The sequence below is a fragment of the Labeo rohita genome, chromosome 12 (genome assembly GCF_022985175.1).
Source record: "Labeo rohita strain BAU-BD-2019 chromosome 12, IGBB_LRoh.1.0, whole genome shotgun sequence".
NCBI lineage: Eukaryota > Metazoa > Chordata > Actinopteri > Cypriniformes > Cyprinidae > Labeo > Labeo rohita.
Genome location: NC_066880.1, coordinates 16,846,987 through 16,866,550, shown reverse-complemented (window position 1 = coordinate 16,866,550; position 19,564 = coordinate 16,846,987). Strand labels below are relative to the sequence as shown.

At 37.1% G+C, this 19,564-nt stretch overlaps 1 protein-coding gene across 1 annotated transcript in view; it reads left to right on the top strand.

Annotated features, from left to right (window-relative positions):
* The first annotated feature begins 201 nt into the window (after window positions 1–201).
* pkd1b (polycystic kidney disease 1b) overlaps window positions 202–19,564 on the top strand; it is a 34,895-nt gene continuing 15,532 nt past the window's right edge. The window contains 20 exon segments of the mRNA XM_051124585.1: window positions 202–265; window positions 402–579; window positions 709–884; window positions 1,276–1,394; window positions 2,759–2,906; window positions 3,002–3,267; window positions 4,441–4,590; window positions 4,592–5,158; window positions 5,339–5,470; window positions 6,934–7,109; window positions 7,219–7,355; window positions 8,492–12,111; window positions 12,195–12,359; window positions 13,951–14,088; window positions 14,185–14,467; window positions 14,556–14,787; window positions 14,875–15,019; window positions 17,478–17,612; window positions 17,837–17,981; window positions 18,083–18,688. Coding sequence (XP_050980542.1) covers window positions 202–265; window positions 402–579; window positions 709–884; window positions 1,276–1,394; window positions 2,759–2,906; window positions 3,002–3,267; window positions 4,441–4,590; window positions 4,592–5,158; window positions 5,339–5,470; window positions 6,934–7,109; window positions 7,219–7,355; window positions 8,492–12,111; window positions 12,195–12,359; window positions 13,951–14,088; window positions 14,185–14,467; window positions 14,556–14,787; window positions 14,875–15,019; window positions 17,478–17,612; window positions 17,837–17,981; window positions 18,083–18,688 — 7,582 coding nt within the window.

The following is a 19,564-nucleotide window of genomic DNA, read 5'->3' as shown; positions in this document are numbered from 1 at the left end:
CAAGCAATAAAAGGACAAGTAAGAGAGAAAGACAAAAGGATAGAGGCCAGAGAGAGAGTGAGAAGAGGCTGAAGGAAAAGTTAAAGCAGGGTCCTAATGGACAGACACAGTCGGAGCATGAAATGGACCCTCTTGCGGTCTCTCTCATGTATGATTCATTATTACTAACATTTATTATGTTCTATCTGGGGAATAGATAAAATGGCAAATATTATGCACCTGCCTCTCATTTGGATTCTCTGTGTTTTTACAAGCTGCTTCAGCGGTGAGATGTTTTATCTGCCTTGCTCAGTAATGGATATTATTCTTGTTTTCAATCATTGAGCATTACGTTACGTGACTTGTGTTTGTTATTTGTAGATGCAGCTAATGTTTTTGAAATATCTCATGCTTTCCACTAGAACATTATTGCCCAAAGGGGGCAAAAATTGACCGTGATGGTTTACGCTGCTACTGGATGCCCACTTTTAAATCAACATGGCTAGAAGCAAAAGGCATCTGTCAGAGACATGAGAGGGGAGACATTGCTATGGTGGACAGTGCGACTGTACAGACCTTCATACAAAATTCATTCCAACTGTAAGAGATCACAATATTTTATATGGTCGCAGGCGTTTTTTCCCCCGGTTGATATATTTAAAAGGAAATGTAAAAACAGAGCATTGCAACTTCTGTAATAGCTGATTCTGTATTTGCTTTAACTTCCAGAGAAGCTCCAGTTGGAGTCTGGTTGAGAAACAGAATGGCACCGGATTCATTTGATGATTTAGATACTGAAGACAGTGAGATGAAGGAATGTACTTCAATGGCTTTGGGCTCCGGACAGTGGATGAATGAACAATGTAATAAGAGAAATTTCATTATCTGTGAGAAAAATATATCAGGTAAGCTAATAAAACTGCTTTAACCCCACTGATAATGTGACATTATCCAAATTATCATTATCATAGAGATTAAATGGTGGGCAAATAATCAACTACACCTTCAAACACCACCTGGTGGTGAGTTTTGCAAAATCAAGACGATAAAAAGTAATTGAATAATTTATATTTATAATTACACTCACCGAACTCATCATTTTATAGCGTTATTTATGGAAATAAAATACTGCCTTTCCAGTGGTAGTGTAGTTTAATTTTAGCAGCTAGGGGGTGACAAAGCACAACATACATTTGTTTACGTTTGAGTTATTTAAAGATCGCATTCAGTTATTATAAGCTATGTTACAAATCCTTTATCAAGAGCTCACAGCAGCATCATTCACTTTTCTTAAAGTGTTTTTGCCATCGCTGGAGAGCTACGTGACGGGTGTCCCACTAATGTCAGGCGTATACGCAGTGTCCCAGATACAACTGCTACCCTCTCCACCAGACCCAGGAACACAAATGGTTGAGGTAAAAATAAACAAATAAGCTCGCTAAATTGTTAATCAAGGGATTTTAAGTTAATGAAAATTAAACTGTTGAAAATACACTATCTTTTAAAATACAGAAAAAGTAAAAATACAGTATTGTGTGAAATATAATTACAACCTAAAATAAATATTTTCTTTTTAAATATATGTACATTTTTAATTTATTACTGAGATGGCAAAGCTGAATTTTCAGCAGCCGTTACTCCAGTCTTCAGTGTCTGTGATCCAATATGCTGATTATCCCAAACTTTTGAAGGTAGTAAAAATGTACATTTATTGTTTGAGTTTGGTCTATAAATGACAGTTTTATTTGTGTAAAAAAAAAAAAAAAAAAAAAAAAAATTTGCTTGCATGCAATAGCAGGGGGATGTTAAAACCCTTAAAATCAGACAAAGGGGCAGAATATGCAAATTGTTCTTTTTTCTGCATATGTATTTATTAAAAATGTTAATGCATGTTGATAAGTCACATTTAAAGGGATAGTTCACCCAAAAATTACATTTCTGTCATTACTCACTCTCATGTTGTTCCAGACCCGCAAGACCTTCTTTAATTTTCAGAATTAAGATATTTTTGATGAAATCTGAGATCTTTCTGTCCCTGCATAGACAGCAACGCAACTACCACATTCAAGTCCCAGAAGGGCAGTAAGGACATCATTAAAACAGTCCATGTGACATTAGTGATTCAATGTTATGAAGCTATGAAAATACTTTTTGTGCACAAAGAAAACAACACTAACAATTTTATTCAGCAATATCTTTACTTCCATGTCAGTCTCCTCCATAAGTTTCATAACATTACAATTGAACCACTGATGTCATATGGACTGCTTTAGCAATGTGTTTACTACTTTTCTGGGCCTTAAACGTGGTAGTTGCATTGCTGTCTATGGAGGCTCAGAAAGCTCTTGGATTTAATCAAAAATATCTTAATTTGTGTTGTGAAGATGAACGAAGGTCTTACAGGTTTGAAACAACATGGGGTGAGTAATTAATGACAAATTTTTATTTTTAGGTGAACTATCCCTTTAAAACACACACACACAGACGTTTGTGTATGTGGTTTACGGGGAGTCTGCATAGGCGTAATGATTTTTATACTGTACAACTGTATTTTCTATCCCCTTACCCTAACCCTAAACCTACCCCTCACACAAATTTTTAGATTGATTTTTAGAAGTGTTATCATAGACCATGTTCACGTTGTAATACCTATGACGTTATACACATTTGTGTCCTCATAAACCATATAAACCTGTATACACACCCACACGTACACAAATGTTCATGATTATGATTTGAAAATTAATACATTTTTTTTATTAAATGTGTATCTGCACAGGTTATGTTGTTCCCAGGTCTTTGGTTTAGTCATGAGGGTCGAGTCTTGTCTTTGGATTTGGTGACACAGCCAAGCGATCAGCTGACCTTTGCTAGAGTGCAAATCTTACGGCCGTACTGCAGCCCAAGTCATCATCTAGTACCACCTGGTGAGCAAATTTAGCAATAATGAGAAACACATTGTTAAAATTTTGTCAGATGATCAGTTCCAGAAGTACATTTTATAAAACATCTTCTCTCCCAGGTTGTAGTTCACTCCTGAACCCTTTCAGCTGCTGTTCACTGACGCCCATGTGCAACACCACTGGTGGTTGTGCCAGCGGGCAGTACTGGTGTCATCTACTGGAGATCTGTCTGTCCATCACCAGTCCGTGTAGCCCTTACCACACCTTTAACGGGGGACATGTATTCCCGCTGCCTCCCCGCTACCCTGCGACGCCACCGTTCTTCCACTTGATGGCAGACATGTCAGTGACATTGACCCCAAGCACTGAACACACACACATCAGTGTAGGTGGCAACATTTGACTTGTTGACTTTGTTCCAAATCCTAATACTGTGTTCATTTACACACGAGCAGCTCATGATCCAGTGTTTTCAGCATCTAATTTTTGTGGACAGAAGTTTATAGTGTTAAGCCTTAAGGATTTGAACATGTGGAAAGTGAAAAATTTAAAGGGATAGTTCACCCAAAAATAAAAAATTACCCCATGATTTGCTTACCCTAAAGCCATCCTAGGTGTATATGACTTTCTTCTTTCAGATGAATACAATCGGAGTTATAAAAAATGTCCTGGCTTTTCCAAGTTTTATAATGTCAGTGAATGGGTGTTGAGATTTTGAAGTCCAGTATCCATCCATCATAAATAGTTGTCCACACAGCTCCTGGGGGTTAAAGTCCCTATAAATTTAAAATTAAAGTTTTACGGCTTTTAGTATGAATATGTTACCCTTAAGGTTAAGCTAATGTGCTCAAAAGAATTATAAAATTTGCATTTACAAGATAAAAGCATTCAAAACTTACAGTCTCTCACTTATGCCAATATGGATCAATGATTTTAATGACATCACCCTGCACTTCTCATCAAACTTTCTGTTTTCTGAATTCGAAAAGTCCTGCCCCTACACTATAAATAGATGCTGAAGCTGAAATCGGTCACTTGTTCACCACTCTCTTATGAATGCGCGAACGACAGTTAGTGAAAGCTAAAGATTAGAGTTTCTAAAGTTTTAAATATGGATATTTTTCCTACCTAAACGCATCAATTTACTTCAGAAGGCCTTTTTTTAATCCTTTGGAGCCATGTGGAGTATTTTTCATGATGGATGAATGCACTTTATTGGACTTCAAAATATCAACAGCCATTCACTGCCATTATAAAGCATGGAAGAGCCAGAACATCTTTTAATATAACGCCAATTGTATTCCTCCAAAAGAAGAAAGTCATACACACCTAGGATGGCTTGAGGGTGAGTAAATCATGGATAAATAGATTTTATTTTTGAGTAAACTATTCCTTTAAAGCATAATTGTTAGTGCATTATATTCAGTCTGATTGGATTCTTGAAAAAAAAAACAGGGTGACAGTTGGCTTTATTTTGTAACTTTTAGTTTTTTTTAGTTATAGTAGTAAGTTTGACAATGACCTAAAATCAGCAATGCTTATTTTTATGTTTGTGCAGGTTATAGCACAAGACAAACATATCACTGTCTATCCTGATGATATTCTGGCACTGCAGCACACTAGAAGAGCAGGCGAATTTCTACATTGTATTGCCGGTACCAACTCATCCTGGCGCCAGAGTTACCTCTCCCTGCATGGGCCTGAGTGGGGGGGGTTGGTTAGAGGGGGGTCTGTCTGCCCAACCGGGACAGGGCCAGTGGCTAGATGAAGTGGTCTGTGACCTCCGGGTTATTTACGAGGACACTATGCCACATTTTGGAGTTTCTCCAATACCCAGCACCTCACAAAGCAACAGTCCAATCAAAGCAGAGAGTCCTGTTACAGGGTTGAAAGTTTTGTATCCAAAGCTTGACAAGGACAACCAAATGCATGCTGCTGTCAATGTCCCAACCCTTATTGTCATCCAGATTGTTTCCGAAGAAAACGCAACCAGTTCCTGGTCAGACCCTGTGTCTGAGAATGGAGTCCCTTTTGTATCTTCGTGCCCCGCTGAGATGCCTGAGATTGAAGGAGGATGTGTTAGGGCTTCTCTTGACATGTGGTTCTCTCATGTGTACATGAAGCTTTCTAGTCAAGGGGAGCATATACTGAACATCACGGCTTCGAACAGCTTGAACTCCCAGACTCTGAGTTTGAGAGTTGTGTCTCACATTCCTGTAACTGGGCTGAGAATCCAGCCTCGGGGCTTCAGCAGAGTTCTGGTGGACATACCACAGGTATAAATTTCTTATGTGTGTCATTGTGAAAGAAAATATTACCTTAGAAGTTCACCAGCAACCTTTTAGAATTTGATGTGCTAATGGTATTTACCTGGTATTTGAAGAAAAGGTTTCTTTAATGTCATAACTGGACTTTAAATGAGGTGCGTACTCTGATGTTGTTGTTTTTTTCAACAGTTGTTTACAGCCTCAGTAGTCACAGGGTCATCAGTGAAGTATACTTGGGTTATTGATGACTTGGTCCAGTTTCCACACACAGGAGAGTCTTACAGTGTGGTTTTTAAGAAGCCGGCAGAATACAAGCTAAAGGTAAACTTTTTAATATAACAGAAATATTTTAAAGTACAAGTTTAAACGCCTTTGTGAAACTGAGCCTAAAGCAATGATACAGTGATCCAGGTCTTCAGAGCTCAGCGGTTCTCAGCTGGCTTTGCTTTAAGACCCAAAGACAAAACTCTTTGTTTTTCAAATTAAATTTTTGGTATTTTTGGTAGCAGCACAATCCATATTTGTATTAGTTTCAAATGAAAATGCTGGTAGCATCTCTTACTAAAAAGAAGTATACTTCAAGTAAAGTTCAAGTATATTTTTAAGTATACTTTATGTAGTAAGTATACAAATATCAGTGTACTAGTAGTATACTTGTAAGTGTACTATTTTAATACTCCTTGGGACTAAATTGGCCGACTTTCTAGTATATAAAAGTATACTTTTAAGTATACTTTAAGTATAACAGTAGTAAACTTTGAGTACACAACTAGTATACATCTATGTTTTCAGTTTGTACTGCAACTATACTAAAAGTGAACTACTAATTAAATATTTGTAGCATTTTTAGTACACTTTGATGTATATTCCCAATAAACTACTAGTTTCATAGTTTTATACTGCAAGTATACTCATAAGTTTCCTTTAAGTGAATACTTTAAATATACTACTATGTCCCTATTTAGGTATTAATTTGTATATATTTTGTTATTTGAATATCTGAACATACAAAACATCAAAAGGAAGAACAGGGTATCTGCTTGTAAACAAAAACATTTTATTCTAGCTTTATGCATTCTTTTTTTTATAAAAACTTGAATGTGGGTAAGTTTCATAAATAAGAAAAATAAATAAATAAACAATATTTTGAACAAAAAGCTGAAAAAGACTATGCATTAGATTCAGAATGATAGTCAAAACATAGATGTCATAGAGACGATGTAGAGTCGATCAACACTCCAAAGCTTAACAGTCATTACACCTTAACCCACCCTTAAACCTTCCCATACCACCAAACCTGTCCCTAACCTTACCCATAACCCACCTTAATAGAAGCAAAAGTGTTTTACAATACAATATGACAACAATAAGTACATTGTACTTATTTTTTTGATGTAAGTACATAGTAGTTAGGGCAACCTAATATAAAGTGTGACCAAGTATACTTTTCTATTTTTAGTTTAAAGAATTATACTAATAGCACACTTGAATAAACTTCTTTTTCGTAAGGGTTATTTGAATGCACAACCTTTGATGTCAACAACAAAAGATATGTAAAGCATTCACTCCTCTCTTTTAAAAGTAGATAAGATTAAACTATTTAATTTATACATTATCTGCATTTTACTATTTGCATTTAGCATTTTTGTTTTCCTGCCACCAATGGCCTTGTGACCCATTTGGAAGTCACGACCCACCAATTGAGAATCATTGCTTTAGGTTTTGTTATGAATGATTTCGTGTTTATAATTTCTTCAAATCTTTACTGCCTTTTTCTGCTCTAGGTAATGGCAAATAACCCTGTGAGCTCTCAGTTAATTGAGGTGAAGCTCACAGCTGATGTAATGACCCCATTAGCTGACCTAGCAGTAATTTCCATGCCAGAGGCCATTGCTGTAAACACCTCAACTCGCTACACAATACGAGTTAAAGCTGACATCTCTATAGGCGTTACAATCAGGTTAATGTTTCTGAATTGTAATTGAGTTAAAATTATGAAATTAAGTTTGACCTCTTCTGAATGTATAATGCTCCATTATGCTATATTATGAAGTGATTTATCTCTCCAGATGGGATTTTGGTGATAATACAGCATCTGTCAGTCACCCAGTTTCTGCTCCTTTAGAAATGGAAGACAGCTCTCTTCACCAAAGTGCCAAACATATCTATCTGCAAGATTCCATCCATCATACATTTTCTTTGCCAGGTACTATAAATAATTATAATTACAAATTATTTAAAAAATTTTATTCAACTAGTTGTACTTAAAGGGTTAGTTCACCCAAAAATGACAATTACCCTATGATTTACTTACCTTCAAGCCATCCTAGATGTATATGACTTTCTTCTTTCAGACGAATACAGTCAGAGTTATATTAAAAAATGTCCTGGCTCTTCCAAGCTTTATAATGGCAGTGAATGGCTGATATTTTAAAGTCCAATAAAGTGCATCCATCCATTATAAAACATACTCCACATGACTCTGTGAGGTTAATAAAAACCTCCTGAAGTTAATCAAAGTGTTTTTGTAAGAAAATATCTGTATCTAAAATCTAAAATAAACCATAATCTCTAGCTTCTGTTAACTCTCATATGAGAGTGGCACTCCAGCGGGTGTCTTAGGTAGGCATTGCATAAATTTAAGGGAGAAGTGACGTATACGGAAGCGCAGTAGAGAGAGCAAAACAAAACACTGGTCACGAATTAGAAATACAAAACGAGGACTTGTAAAGAAAAATGTAGGAGGATTTCGATATAAGCCAAGAGGAGGCTGGTTTTCCTTTTCTGTAAAAAAAAACTTGGTTCTCACGAGACTTGCATATTCTAACTGGAGCATAAGCTATACCTCCGTCCTACGTCATCCACTGAAATGCCACTCTTTCGTGTATGAGTAAACAACAGTTAGGGGAAACTAGAGATTACAGTTTATAAACTTTTAAATTTGGATATTTTTTGCATCGATTCACTTCAGGAGGCCTTTATTAACCCCCCTTATGATGGATGGAGGCACTTTATTAGGCTTCTATTGGACTATTGAATACCAACACCCATTCACTGCCATTATAAAGCTTAGAAGAGGATATTTTTAATATAACTCTGGTTGTATTCATCTGAAAGAACAAAGTAATATACTGTACACCTAGGTTGGCTTGAGGGTGAGTAAATCATGGTGTAATTTTTGTTTTTGGGTGAACTATCTCTTTAAAAATGGATTATTGAATAAAATAATCAAGACTGATTGCAGTAGCATCAGTAACTGAAACCATTTGTTTTTACTTGATGCTACAAAACCTGACGACTGCCAAATCTGCCCGCACAACCTGAATTTTATTTTATTTTTAGGTGACTTCACACTGAAAATCAAGGCTTACAACCAATATGACCAAATTGAAAAGACTGTAACTGTTAAAATAAGGACTCCAATATCAAGACTGTTGGTGTCGTCATCTCCTATCGCATGTCAAGTGAACCACCCCATCCTATTTGAGGTCTCACTTTGGCCTTCTTCATATGGAGTGCTTTATTTGTGGAATTTCGATGATGACTCTGATCAAGTGAAGGAATACTATAGTAAAGTCAGGCATGTTTTTAAAAGACCCGGCACATACAATGTCACCATATGTGCCAACAACTCCCTGTCAGTCTTGACTAACTCTACTGTGGTGGAAGTATTTGAGGCTGTCTCAGGTCTCCAGCTATATTACAACAGCTCCATTGAAATGAACTGCACCTTTGAAATCAGTGGCAGAGTATCTGCAGGCACACATTTAAAATGGACCTTTGATTTTGGAGATGGTTCAGTACTAAAAGATCACACCGGAAACTCAGCCTCTCACATTTACAAGTCTGTCGGAAATTACACTGTTCAGGCAACTGCGTATAATTCTGTAAGTAAAGAACACAGGTTAGTCAATGTGGAAGTGTATCGTCTGGTAATTAGTAAAATTATCCCAACAGACTGCATTGTGAGTAAAACAGAGACCGTTTTTGAGGTGTTCGTCAAAGGACATGTTGCATTTTTGACTTTCTATTGGGATTTTGGAGATGGCACATCATTGTCTGTTGTTAAAGGAGCTAGAACGATCACTCATACTTTTCTAACTTCAGGAACGTACACAGTTAGTGTAAATGTTTATAGCCTAGTGGCTTCATCCCACTATGAAACCAGCATATGTGTTGAGACTCAAATAGCAGATGTTACTCTGCATTCAGCCAAGAGTGCTGTAGCTGTGAATGAGGAAATATGCTTTGATGTTTCTGTGCTTCCCAAAGTAGCAGATAATCAGTTTTGGTGGTATAACAATCTTTCTAGTGATTTAGTCCCAGTCAAAGGCCTGTCACACCATTGCTTTGTTTTTCAAGAGGAGGGTTTGTATGAAATTTCAGTGCAGGTCCATAACAAAGTCAGCAGTGGAACAGCAAAAGCAACTATTTCAGTTCAAAGGCCTGTATCTAATCTATCCATAAAATATGAAGGCAACCATGATGCAATGGCTGTGAATCAGTCCTATTACTTTTGGGCTGAGCTTCCTGATAAAACAGCTTCTTTTCACTGGGATTTTGGTGATGGCTTCAAAAAGGAGGGTCAGAATCAATCACACGTTTTCTGTTTTCCTGGGCGGTTTCGTGTAACAGCTACCGCATCTAATGTGATAAGTTCAGAATCTGTGTCCGTAGAGATTGAAGTGCTGGCACCACTGTCATTCGTAGTGGTTAATAACAGTCAGCCATTTGTGGAGGCCGGAAAAGAGATACTGCTAACAGCTCAGACCGATGTTAATGCAAACGTTGTGTTTTATTGGACTGTGAATCCTTTATTGCCTCCAAAGCCTGGGACGTCCACATTCGTGCATGTGTTTCCTAAAGCAGGAGTGTTTCAGATTAAAGTCACAGCACAAAATCTTATCAGTCGAGTAGAATCCATAACACACATTGAGGTTGTAGAAAGAATACATGAGGTTCGAATTCATTCTCAAGGGCTACAGGATGCAAGATATTTCTTGACAAATCAGACCGTGCTCTTGACGGCATCAGTGACATGTGGTTCTAACTTGACGTATGAGTGGACTGCAAACCAAAGAATAGCAAGTAATAGCAAGCAATTTCCACTCTTTACAAACAGCCCTGGAGACATGTACATCAAGCTGGTCGTATCCAATGTTCTTGGATCAGTTGATACCAAGCTTTCACTGAGAGCAGTAGAGCTTGTGTCTGGTCTGAGTATTTCATCACCAACGAATGCTGTAGCCAAAGGAAAGCCAGTGAGGATATCTGCAAGTGTTTCATCTGGAACAGACCTTCGCTACTCATGGTTCTTGGATTCCGAGCACAGTCCTGTAATATCAGATATGCCTTTTGTCCTTCATGTTTTTAAAGTCGTTGGTGTGGTCAAAATCAGACTTTCAGTCTCGAATGTGTTCGGGTCTGATGATGCAACCAAGCTACTAATAATTCAGGAGAACATCTCTAAAGTGGACTTTCAGATAAATGGACAGATCAGACCATTTTTTGTGAGATCAAATAGCCTCCTGTTGCTTCATGGCTCTGCAGGAACAGGAAATGTTCTGCATTGGGAATGGGTTTTAATATTTCACAATAGAATTATGGTTCTTGGAGACAATCAAACTGTTAGCTATTCTTTTGCAGATGTTGGAGATCACCGTGTCTCACTTAACGCCTCAAATGACATTAGCTGGCAGACTGTTTCAAATACCGTCACGGTTCAAGATGCCATCCAGGGATTTTTTCTTATGGCTAGCAGTGATGTTGTGTGTGAGGACGATTCGATTACTTTCACAGCATCCGTCTCCCAAGGAAGTGAAGTTTCCTTTTCTTTGGAGTTTAATGCAAGTTCTTCCATAGACATTTGGCAGAATTTTACCACCTCGTCTCTTTCAGTTGGAAACCACCTAGTAAGAGCAACAGCAACAAATCATGTCAGTTACCAAAGTGCAACAGTGATTGTCAGAGTTGTGGAAAGAATTAAAGGTCTGCATTTGATCGGATGTTGCTCTGCTGTCCTGGAGGCATCAAAAAACATCAGTTTTCAAGCATCCAGTGGCTCACAAGCCAATTACCGCTGGACTTTCCTACTAAATGGAGTCTGGTCCTCTTGGGAAATCGGGCGAAATGTTCACTTCACACCTTTTACTAATGGATCCCTGTCTGTTACAGTGGAAGCTGATAATGGCTTCTGCTCACAGTCCCTGACCAGTATAGCAACAATACAGAAGCATGTGAAGAAAGTGAAGTTTTTTACCTCAAACGATGGAGCTTTTGTTGATTATCCGATCACGTTTGTAGCTATCACAGATGGAGGGAGCAACCTTAAATTCCGTTGGGATTTTGGTGATGGCAGTGAAGGAGCCCTGGTTGCAGAATCCAACACACAAGTCCACAAATATAACATCACTGGTTCGTTTGTTGTGAAATTAACAGCTTTCAATGACATAAGTGAGGTTTCTACTCAAATGACAATTGAAGTGCAAAAGCTGGAGTGTGGCCAGCCGCACATTTACATCGTAAAAGAACATTATAAAATATTCAAATCCAGACCAAGCTTTTTTGAAGCAAGAGTGGACTTTAACGGTTGCGTTGCGTACAAAGCATATTATTTCTGGGAGATCTTCAGTGGACTAGATTGCTCTGGAATGGACAAGGTGTCCTTAAATGATTCAGTGGATGTCACAACACCGTTTCTTTCTCTGCCAAAGCACGCTCTGCAAGTGGGAAACTACTGTCTGACATTTACTGCCAGACTTCCAGGAACTCCTCTACAGCAGAACAGGACAATACAGCTTACCGTGGTCCACAGTGAGTTGGTGCCTGTGATTAAAGGTGGCTCTCACAGGTTCTGGTCAAGCCAGTGTGACCTGATTTTGGATGCAAGTGAGTCTTTTGACCCAGATTCTGAGAAAAATGATATCGAGTTTTTTCAGTACCAGTGGAGTTACGCTATAGAGGTATGGAAAATCACAAATGCAGTAAATACTTGATTCACTGACATAAACAATCAGTTGATGGTGTATTCTGTGAATTTTTCCAGAACACAACAGAATTGTCTTCAGCTGTTTCCACTCTTCATCAACATATTCCAGGAAATGAAAGTACACTGCTTCTGCCCAGAAGTGCACTGCTGCCAGACAGAATGTACCACTTTACTCTTACCCTTTACAAAAGTGGACGACAGCCTGTCTCTGTATCACAATCAGTGAGTGTTAACTTATTTTACTTCAAATTGCTGTCAGCAGCATGAGCATATGTGTTATTAACATTCTGTCATAATTTTCTCACACTTATTTAGTGTTAAACCTATATGACTTTTTTTCTACTGTGAAACATAACCTTTTTTGTCATATAATGAAATTCAGTGGGGTCTAATGTTGTTTTGGACCCCACTGACTTTAATTGTATGGACAAAAGCAGTTGAAACATTCTTAGAAAATATCTTTTTTGACTCCGTTCAGATTTGCACTCTCTACAATTTCTAGTCTCTTCTCATTCAAAATGCACAAGACTTTCATTTATCTTTGAGACACAAATATATTTTTAATATGTAATATCATCATTTGTGTCCATCCATTTAAAGTCTACTCAATCAAAACAGAGTACCAAAAAGACATTGTACAATTAATCAGTATAAATCGAATCGTTTACTCCATAACTTCTGAAGAGACATGATTTTGGCTTTGTGTATACACATTGATCAACCTGCAATGACCACATCAAATATGATACAAAAAAAATTATATATATGTGGACTAATAAAATATACACTACCAGTCAAACGTTTTTAAACAGTAAGATTTTTAATGTTTAAAGTCTTTTCTCCTCACCAAGCCTGCATTTATTTGATCCAAAGTACAGCAAAAACAGTAAAATATTTTTACAATTTACAATAAATGCTTTCTATTTGAATATATTTTAAAATGTAATTTATTCCTGTGATTTCAAAGCTGATTTTTTAGCATCATTACTTCAGTCACACGATTTTTTAGAAACCATTCTAATATTCTGATTTGCTGCTCAAAAACATTTATTCTTATTCTTATTCTTATTCTTATTCTTATTCTTATTCTTATTATTATTATTATTATTATGTTGAAAACAGCTGAGTAGAATTTAAAGCATCTTTGCTAAATAAAAGTATTAATTTCTAGACTTTTTCCCCCAAAAAATAAATACCTAAAAATAAAAAATTATACTCCAAACTTTTGAATGGTATAGTGTTATATGTGATGTTACAAAAGCTTTTTTATGTCAGTTAAATGCTGATTTTTGTTTTTTTCTATTTGTCAAAGAATCCTGAAAAAATGTACTCAACTGTTTTAAATATTGATAATAATAAAAAAAAAATGTTTCTTGGACAGCAAATCAGCATATTAGAATGATTGAATGCTGAAAATTTAGCTTTGATCAGAGGAATAAATTACATTTAAAATATATATAAGCAGTTATTTTAAATAGTAAAAATATTTCACAAATTACTGATTTCGCTGTATTGTGGATCAAATAAATGCAGGCTTGGTGAGCAGAATAGAATTAAAAAAAAAAAAACATTGAAACTGGCAGTGTATTTATTAGTGTTTTGATAATGAATGGCAGTCTTATGGGTTTAGAATGAGATTTTTTTTTTTTTTTTTGCGCAACTATCCTATCAATTTTAGTCGGGAAGTGGAAGTGTTTGGTCATTAAAAAACAGACTAACCCCTAAATATGTCCCATTCCTGTTTCAAACCAAATTACATCAACAGAGGAGAGAAAACTATGTTCCTCAAATGCCTCTATTTTTATTTTTGCAGGTTACAGTGTACAATACCACACTGCTACCTGTGACTGTAAAGTGTGTCTCTTGTAATTCCCTGCTGTTTTTCCATGTGAGTCACAGTCATTATGTTACATTGGCTGGTCATTGTTCTTCATGTCAAGACACTGTACAGGTATTCAATTCAGAATGTACCTTAAAATAACTTTCATAAGTCTCTATCTCTCTCACACACACACCTTAATAATGTTTTACAACACTTCAACTACAGTACAGGTGGACTGCAGAGAACCAGAAAGGTGAAGCTCTAACACTGAATGAGGTCACTACCTCAACAGGAAGACTCTGGAGAGAAACAGTCATTAAAACAGCGGCGCTAATGGAGGGCCAAGAATACACCTTTACTTTTAACGTGTCTGATCCAGCCTCTGGGCTTTGGGGGTCGGCAAGCATCACCTTAGTTCCCAACCGTTCTCTCTACGGGGGTATTTGCACTCTGTCACCTGACGACTCGCTTCATTTCTTGGAAACCCAGGTCTCTTACAGTTGCTCAGGTAGTGTCATTTCTCTTCTCCTCTTATTCTCACCCAAGTAATGGCTCTGCGGATTGACGCATTCTTTGCTATTTTTTCTCAACGGCAGGGTGGATGGATGATGACGGTGACTCAGCTCAGCTGATATTTTCACTGCAGGTGGCACAGTGTGAAGATTTTGGACCATTATGTCCCTTGATTACCCTTTACAGAGGCACTCAGAGCACGTTCAGCTCCCTGGTGCCACTGGGTAGTCTGAGCACAGCGGAAAACGTATCTGTTATTCATGTGCTGGTGCTGGTAGAGGACAGTATGGGGGCATCAGTCATCACAGCGAGAAAGTTAGTCATTCAGCTTCGCAATTATATAGTCAGATAAAAGTGGACAAAACATCACAGCTCCAAAATTATAATTGACATATTCTGCAGGAACCTGACAGTGCTGCTGAGTGACCAGTGCACAACGGAGTGGTTGAGGAATAAGAGCGAATCAGAGTTATGGGCCTTGCGGCAACAAGGCAACCCTCAGGATATTATTCAATATTCTATTGCCCTGACCAGCCAACTTAACCAGGTAACCAAGATAGTCCTGACAAAACTGTTGTCTGGATGTTTTTGAAAGGTGTACTCAATATCATCCTACTTAAAAAAGACTATAATAATGGATGGATAAAATGGATAAAAAAGCATACATACTCATAATGTTCATCCAGTTCAGTTATGATTTTTATTTGTGGTAGTGAGCCAGATGTCGAATTTTAGGAAATAGAATTATAGGAGAACTCCACTTTCAGAACAACAATTCACAAATAATTTACTCACCCCCTTGTCATCCAAGATGTTCATGTCTTTCTGTCTTCAGTCGTAAAGAAATTATGGTTTTTGAGGAAAACATTTCAGGATTTTTCTCCATATAATGGACTTCAGTTGTGCCCTGATTTTGAACTTCCAAAATGTAGTTTAAATGCAGCTTCAAAGGGCTCTAAACCGATCCCAGCTGAGAAAGAAGGGTCTTATCTAACGAAACGGTCTGTCATTTTTTTCGGAAAATTAAAATGTGTATACTTTTTAAGCACAAAAGCTCATGTAGCACAGGCTCTGGGATGCGCGTTCACGTACTATTGAATCACGTCAAAAGGTCACACGGAACGTAGGCCGACTACAGACCCAGTGTTTACAAAGCAAACGTGCAAAGGCTAAGAAAGTGCAAGTAAGGCAAACGTTGTTTACAAACAGACGATTCGGACGATTCTGAAGTTGTAGAAGAAAATAACATGGAGTTTTTTGACATACTCTACCTTTTAGAGCCGGAGTACACGGACGATGAACTTAGACGTGATTCGTAATAGTGATGGGAAGTTCGGATCATTTTACCAATTTGGACCTTTGAGTCTCGTTCAGCAAAATCAAAAGCAATAACCGATCGTTTCGCTAGATAAGACCATTCTTCCTCGGCTGGGATCATTTAGAGCCCTTTGAAGCTGCATTTAAACTGCATTTTGAAAGTTCAAATTCGGGGCACCAATGAAGTCTATTATATGGAGAAAAATCCTGAAATGCTTTCCTCAAAACATTTCATAATTTCTTTACGACTGAAGACTCGATATCACCTCTGTAGAACAAATTAATTTTTGTTAATAATGATTTCATTTGATTGGTTACTTATACTATTGTTTTAATTATACATTTTAAAAAGCTTACAAATATATATTGTTAAATATCTGACATAAAAGATGACATACTTGTAATAAAGTTAGAAAAATGCCATTACAAAGGTAAAAACAAAATTCCCCGGTAAAACACTTTAAGGAGTCAAATATCACCTCGCAATGGGAAGGCCCATTTTTTATTTGATTTTTGGATTATTGATTAGAAGGTGCTCCTAAAATTTTTGACTGTGCTCTTAAATGTTTTAAGTTAGGAGCACAAGCGCTCCTAAAAAGAAAAGTAAGCATAGAGCACTTCACATGTCATCCAAGATGTTCATGTCTTTCTACATTCCAGGATTTTCCTGCATGGTGGACTTCAATGGGAGCCAACAGGTTGAAAGTCCAACCTTAAAGGGCTCTACATGATCCCAGTCAAGGAATAAGGGTCTTATTTAGCAAAACGATGGTTATTTTCTAAAAAAAAAAAAAAAAAATGTAACCACAAATGCTCATTTTGCGCTAGTTTTGCATCCATGACATCACGCATTAAGTAATCACGTTCGAAAGGTCACAGGTTGTTAGGTCTTAATCTGTGTACTCTGGTTCAGAAAGGAGGGGTAGGGCAAAAAACTCCATCTCATTTTCTCCTCCAACTGCAAAATCGTGTTTTACCTTTTTTGTAAAGGGCGTTTGACTTTCTTTGCGCGTTCGCATTGTAAACACTGGGTCAGTACTTCTGCCTACGTAACGTGACCTTTCCAACGTGACTCCATAATGTGTAAAGTCATGGACGCAGAGCTAGTGCAGGATGAGCATTTGTGGTTAGAAAGAATATATACTTTTTTTTTTTTTTTTTTTTTTTTTTAGAAAATGACCAATCTTTTCAGTAGATACGAGTTATTCCTCAGCTGGGATTGTGAAGAGCCCCTTCAAGCTCCACAGAAACTGCAATTTCTTCTTAAAGGGATTCGCCCAAAAATCTGTCATTTACTCACCCTTATATCATCCAAAACTGAAAGACTTTCTTCTGTGAAGCACAAAAGAAGATATTTTGAGAAAGTCAATGGGATCAATGTTGTTTGGTTTCCAACATTCCTCAAAATATCTTCTTTTGTAGTTCACAGAAGAAAGAAAGTCATACAGGTTTGGAATGCATGAGGATGAGCAAATGTTGACTACATTTTGGGTGAACTGTCTCTTTAAATTCTGAATTTAAAGGGATAGCTCATTAGCAATCTACAATATTTGCTTTTTGTGTAGTTGCATCCACACCACTAGGTGTCAGACCAATTCAACTGCCATAAAAATAATTTCACAGAGTTTCTGTGATTTTGTATTTTGTTTGAAAAATTATTTCTATATCATAATCAACCATGTCCACAGCTAGAATCCATAAATGCTCAAGAATTGGAGGACAAGATTCAGATACGTGGAAATGTCATTCAAGCTCTGGCGTCCCTGCCGGTCTCCTCCTTCCAGGATGCGACTCTGATCAGCTCAGCTTTGGCCCAGTCTACTGTAAGGCTTTCTAATATTAAAGCTTATTGAAAGTATAGCTTTAATCAACATCAATCATAGACTGACACAAAGCATGTCAGCATTTTATAGATCCAGCACAATGTGATACAAGAATCAGAGGCCTGTCACTGAATACAGATTGCCTGCTGTGCATAATGTGGAGTGCGACCCAAGAACAAGTTATTGTCACGTGTGATGTTACAAATGCACTTTCCTGTCTGCAGGTGGTACCCTCTGAAGTTCAGTGCAACGGCTGCCATGCAAAGGTGCTGAAGGTCACAGAGAAGATGATCAAAGTAATAAGAGAACAAACAGGACAGGGTGACATCGACCCCACAGACACCGGCAGGAACATTCTGGCTGTTTTAAGTAACTACGTTCAGCGGAATTCATATTCAGCGTGATAATAGAGGTTCACTCTGAAGTTGTAAATGAACCGTGGCTTAACCATCCTTCCATTTTTACTGCAGGCAGCACACTGACTGCTGATCAGAGGCAGAGGAACAATTCAGGCCTCAAGCATGTGGATACATCAGAGACAGCTGTATCAGCACTGGGCCAGATTTTCGAGCTCATGCGTTTGTTAATGCTGTCGCGGATGAGTGGGGAAGAAGCTCTTTCCCTCACTGTTCCAAAGATCACTGCGGTGGGTGTACGGGGTGACCCTACTAAAGACCTCCTGTGCGCAGATCCCCTTAGCCACTGCCAGTTTCACATCCCATCAGCACTGAGCTCTCAACTAAAGGAGGAAAAACAAGAGGTCCTGCAGATCCTTCTGCAAATGGAGGGTGAAGGAAACGTATTTATTCCAGCAGCAGAACCTCCTATATCGACCACGCTCGCAGCCATGGAGTTTGCTACCCCACAGGGGCAGCCCATTTCGATTGCCAACCTGACATTAGGCACCGCGATACAATTTACTTTACACAAAAAAGTAAAAGAGATGGAAGATGAGAGGTTGCTATGGAAAAATTTTACTTTGCCACCCAAGGGAAGTGTAAATTTCACAGTCAAAGCAATGGACACAGATCCTCAGACTGGCCTCTATGTTGCTTTAAACTTCAGTCTCATTCCAGGTAATGTACACCAGCAAATACATCTTATTAGATTTCAGTATAATATAATATGTGACCATGGACCACAAAACCAGTCATAAGGGTCCGTTTTTTGAAATTGAGATTTATACATAATCTGAAAGCTGAATAAATAAGCTTTCCATTGATATATATATATTTTATTAAGATAGGACAATTTTTGGCCGAGATACAACTATTTGAAAATCTGGATTCTGAGGGTGCAAAAAAATAAAAAATAAATAAATAAATAAAAAATCTAAATATTGAGAAAATCGCCTTTAAAGTTGTCCAGATGAAGTTCTTAGCAGTGCATATTACTAATCAAAAAATAAGTTTTGATATATTTACAGCAGGAACTTTACAAAATATCTTCATGGAACATGTTCTTTACTTAATATCCTAATCATTTTTGTCATTAAATCGATAATTTTGACCCATACAATGTATTTTTGGCTATTGCTACAAATATATATGTGCTACTTAAGACTGGTTTTGTGGTCCAGGCTCACATATAATATAATATAATATCATTTTTAAAAAAGTAATTCTATTTAGCAAGGATGCTTTAAAATCATTAAAAGTAACAATACAGACAATAATATAATATAATATAATAATATGTAATTAATAAAAACAGTGCTTCTATTCAGCAAGGATGCATTAAAATCATCAAAAGTAACAATACAGACAATAATATAATATAATATAATAATATAATATATTATAATATATAAACCTTTAATGCAGTGTTCTTTATATTATATTATAATATAAGATTTATTTACCATTTTGAAAAAAAAATCTGTTTAGCAAAGATGCATTAAAATCATCAAAATTAACATTAAAAACAGTTATAGTATTACTTAAGATAAAGAT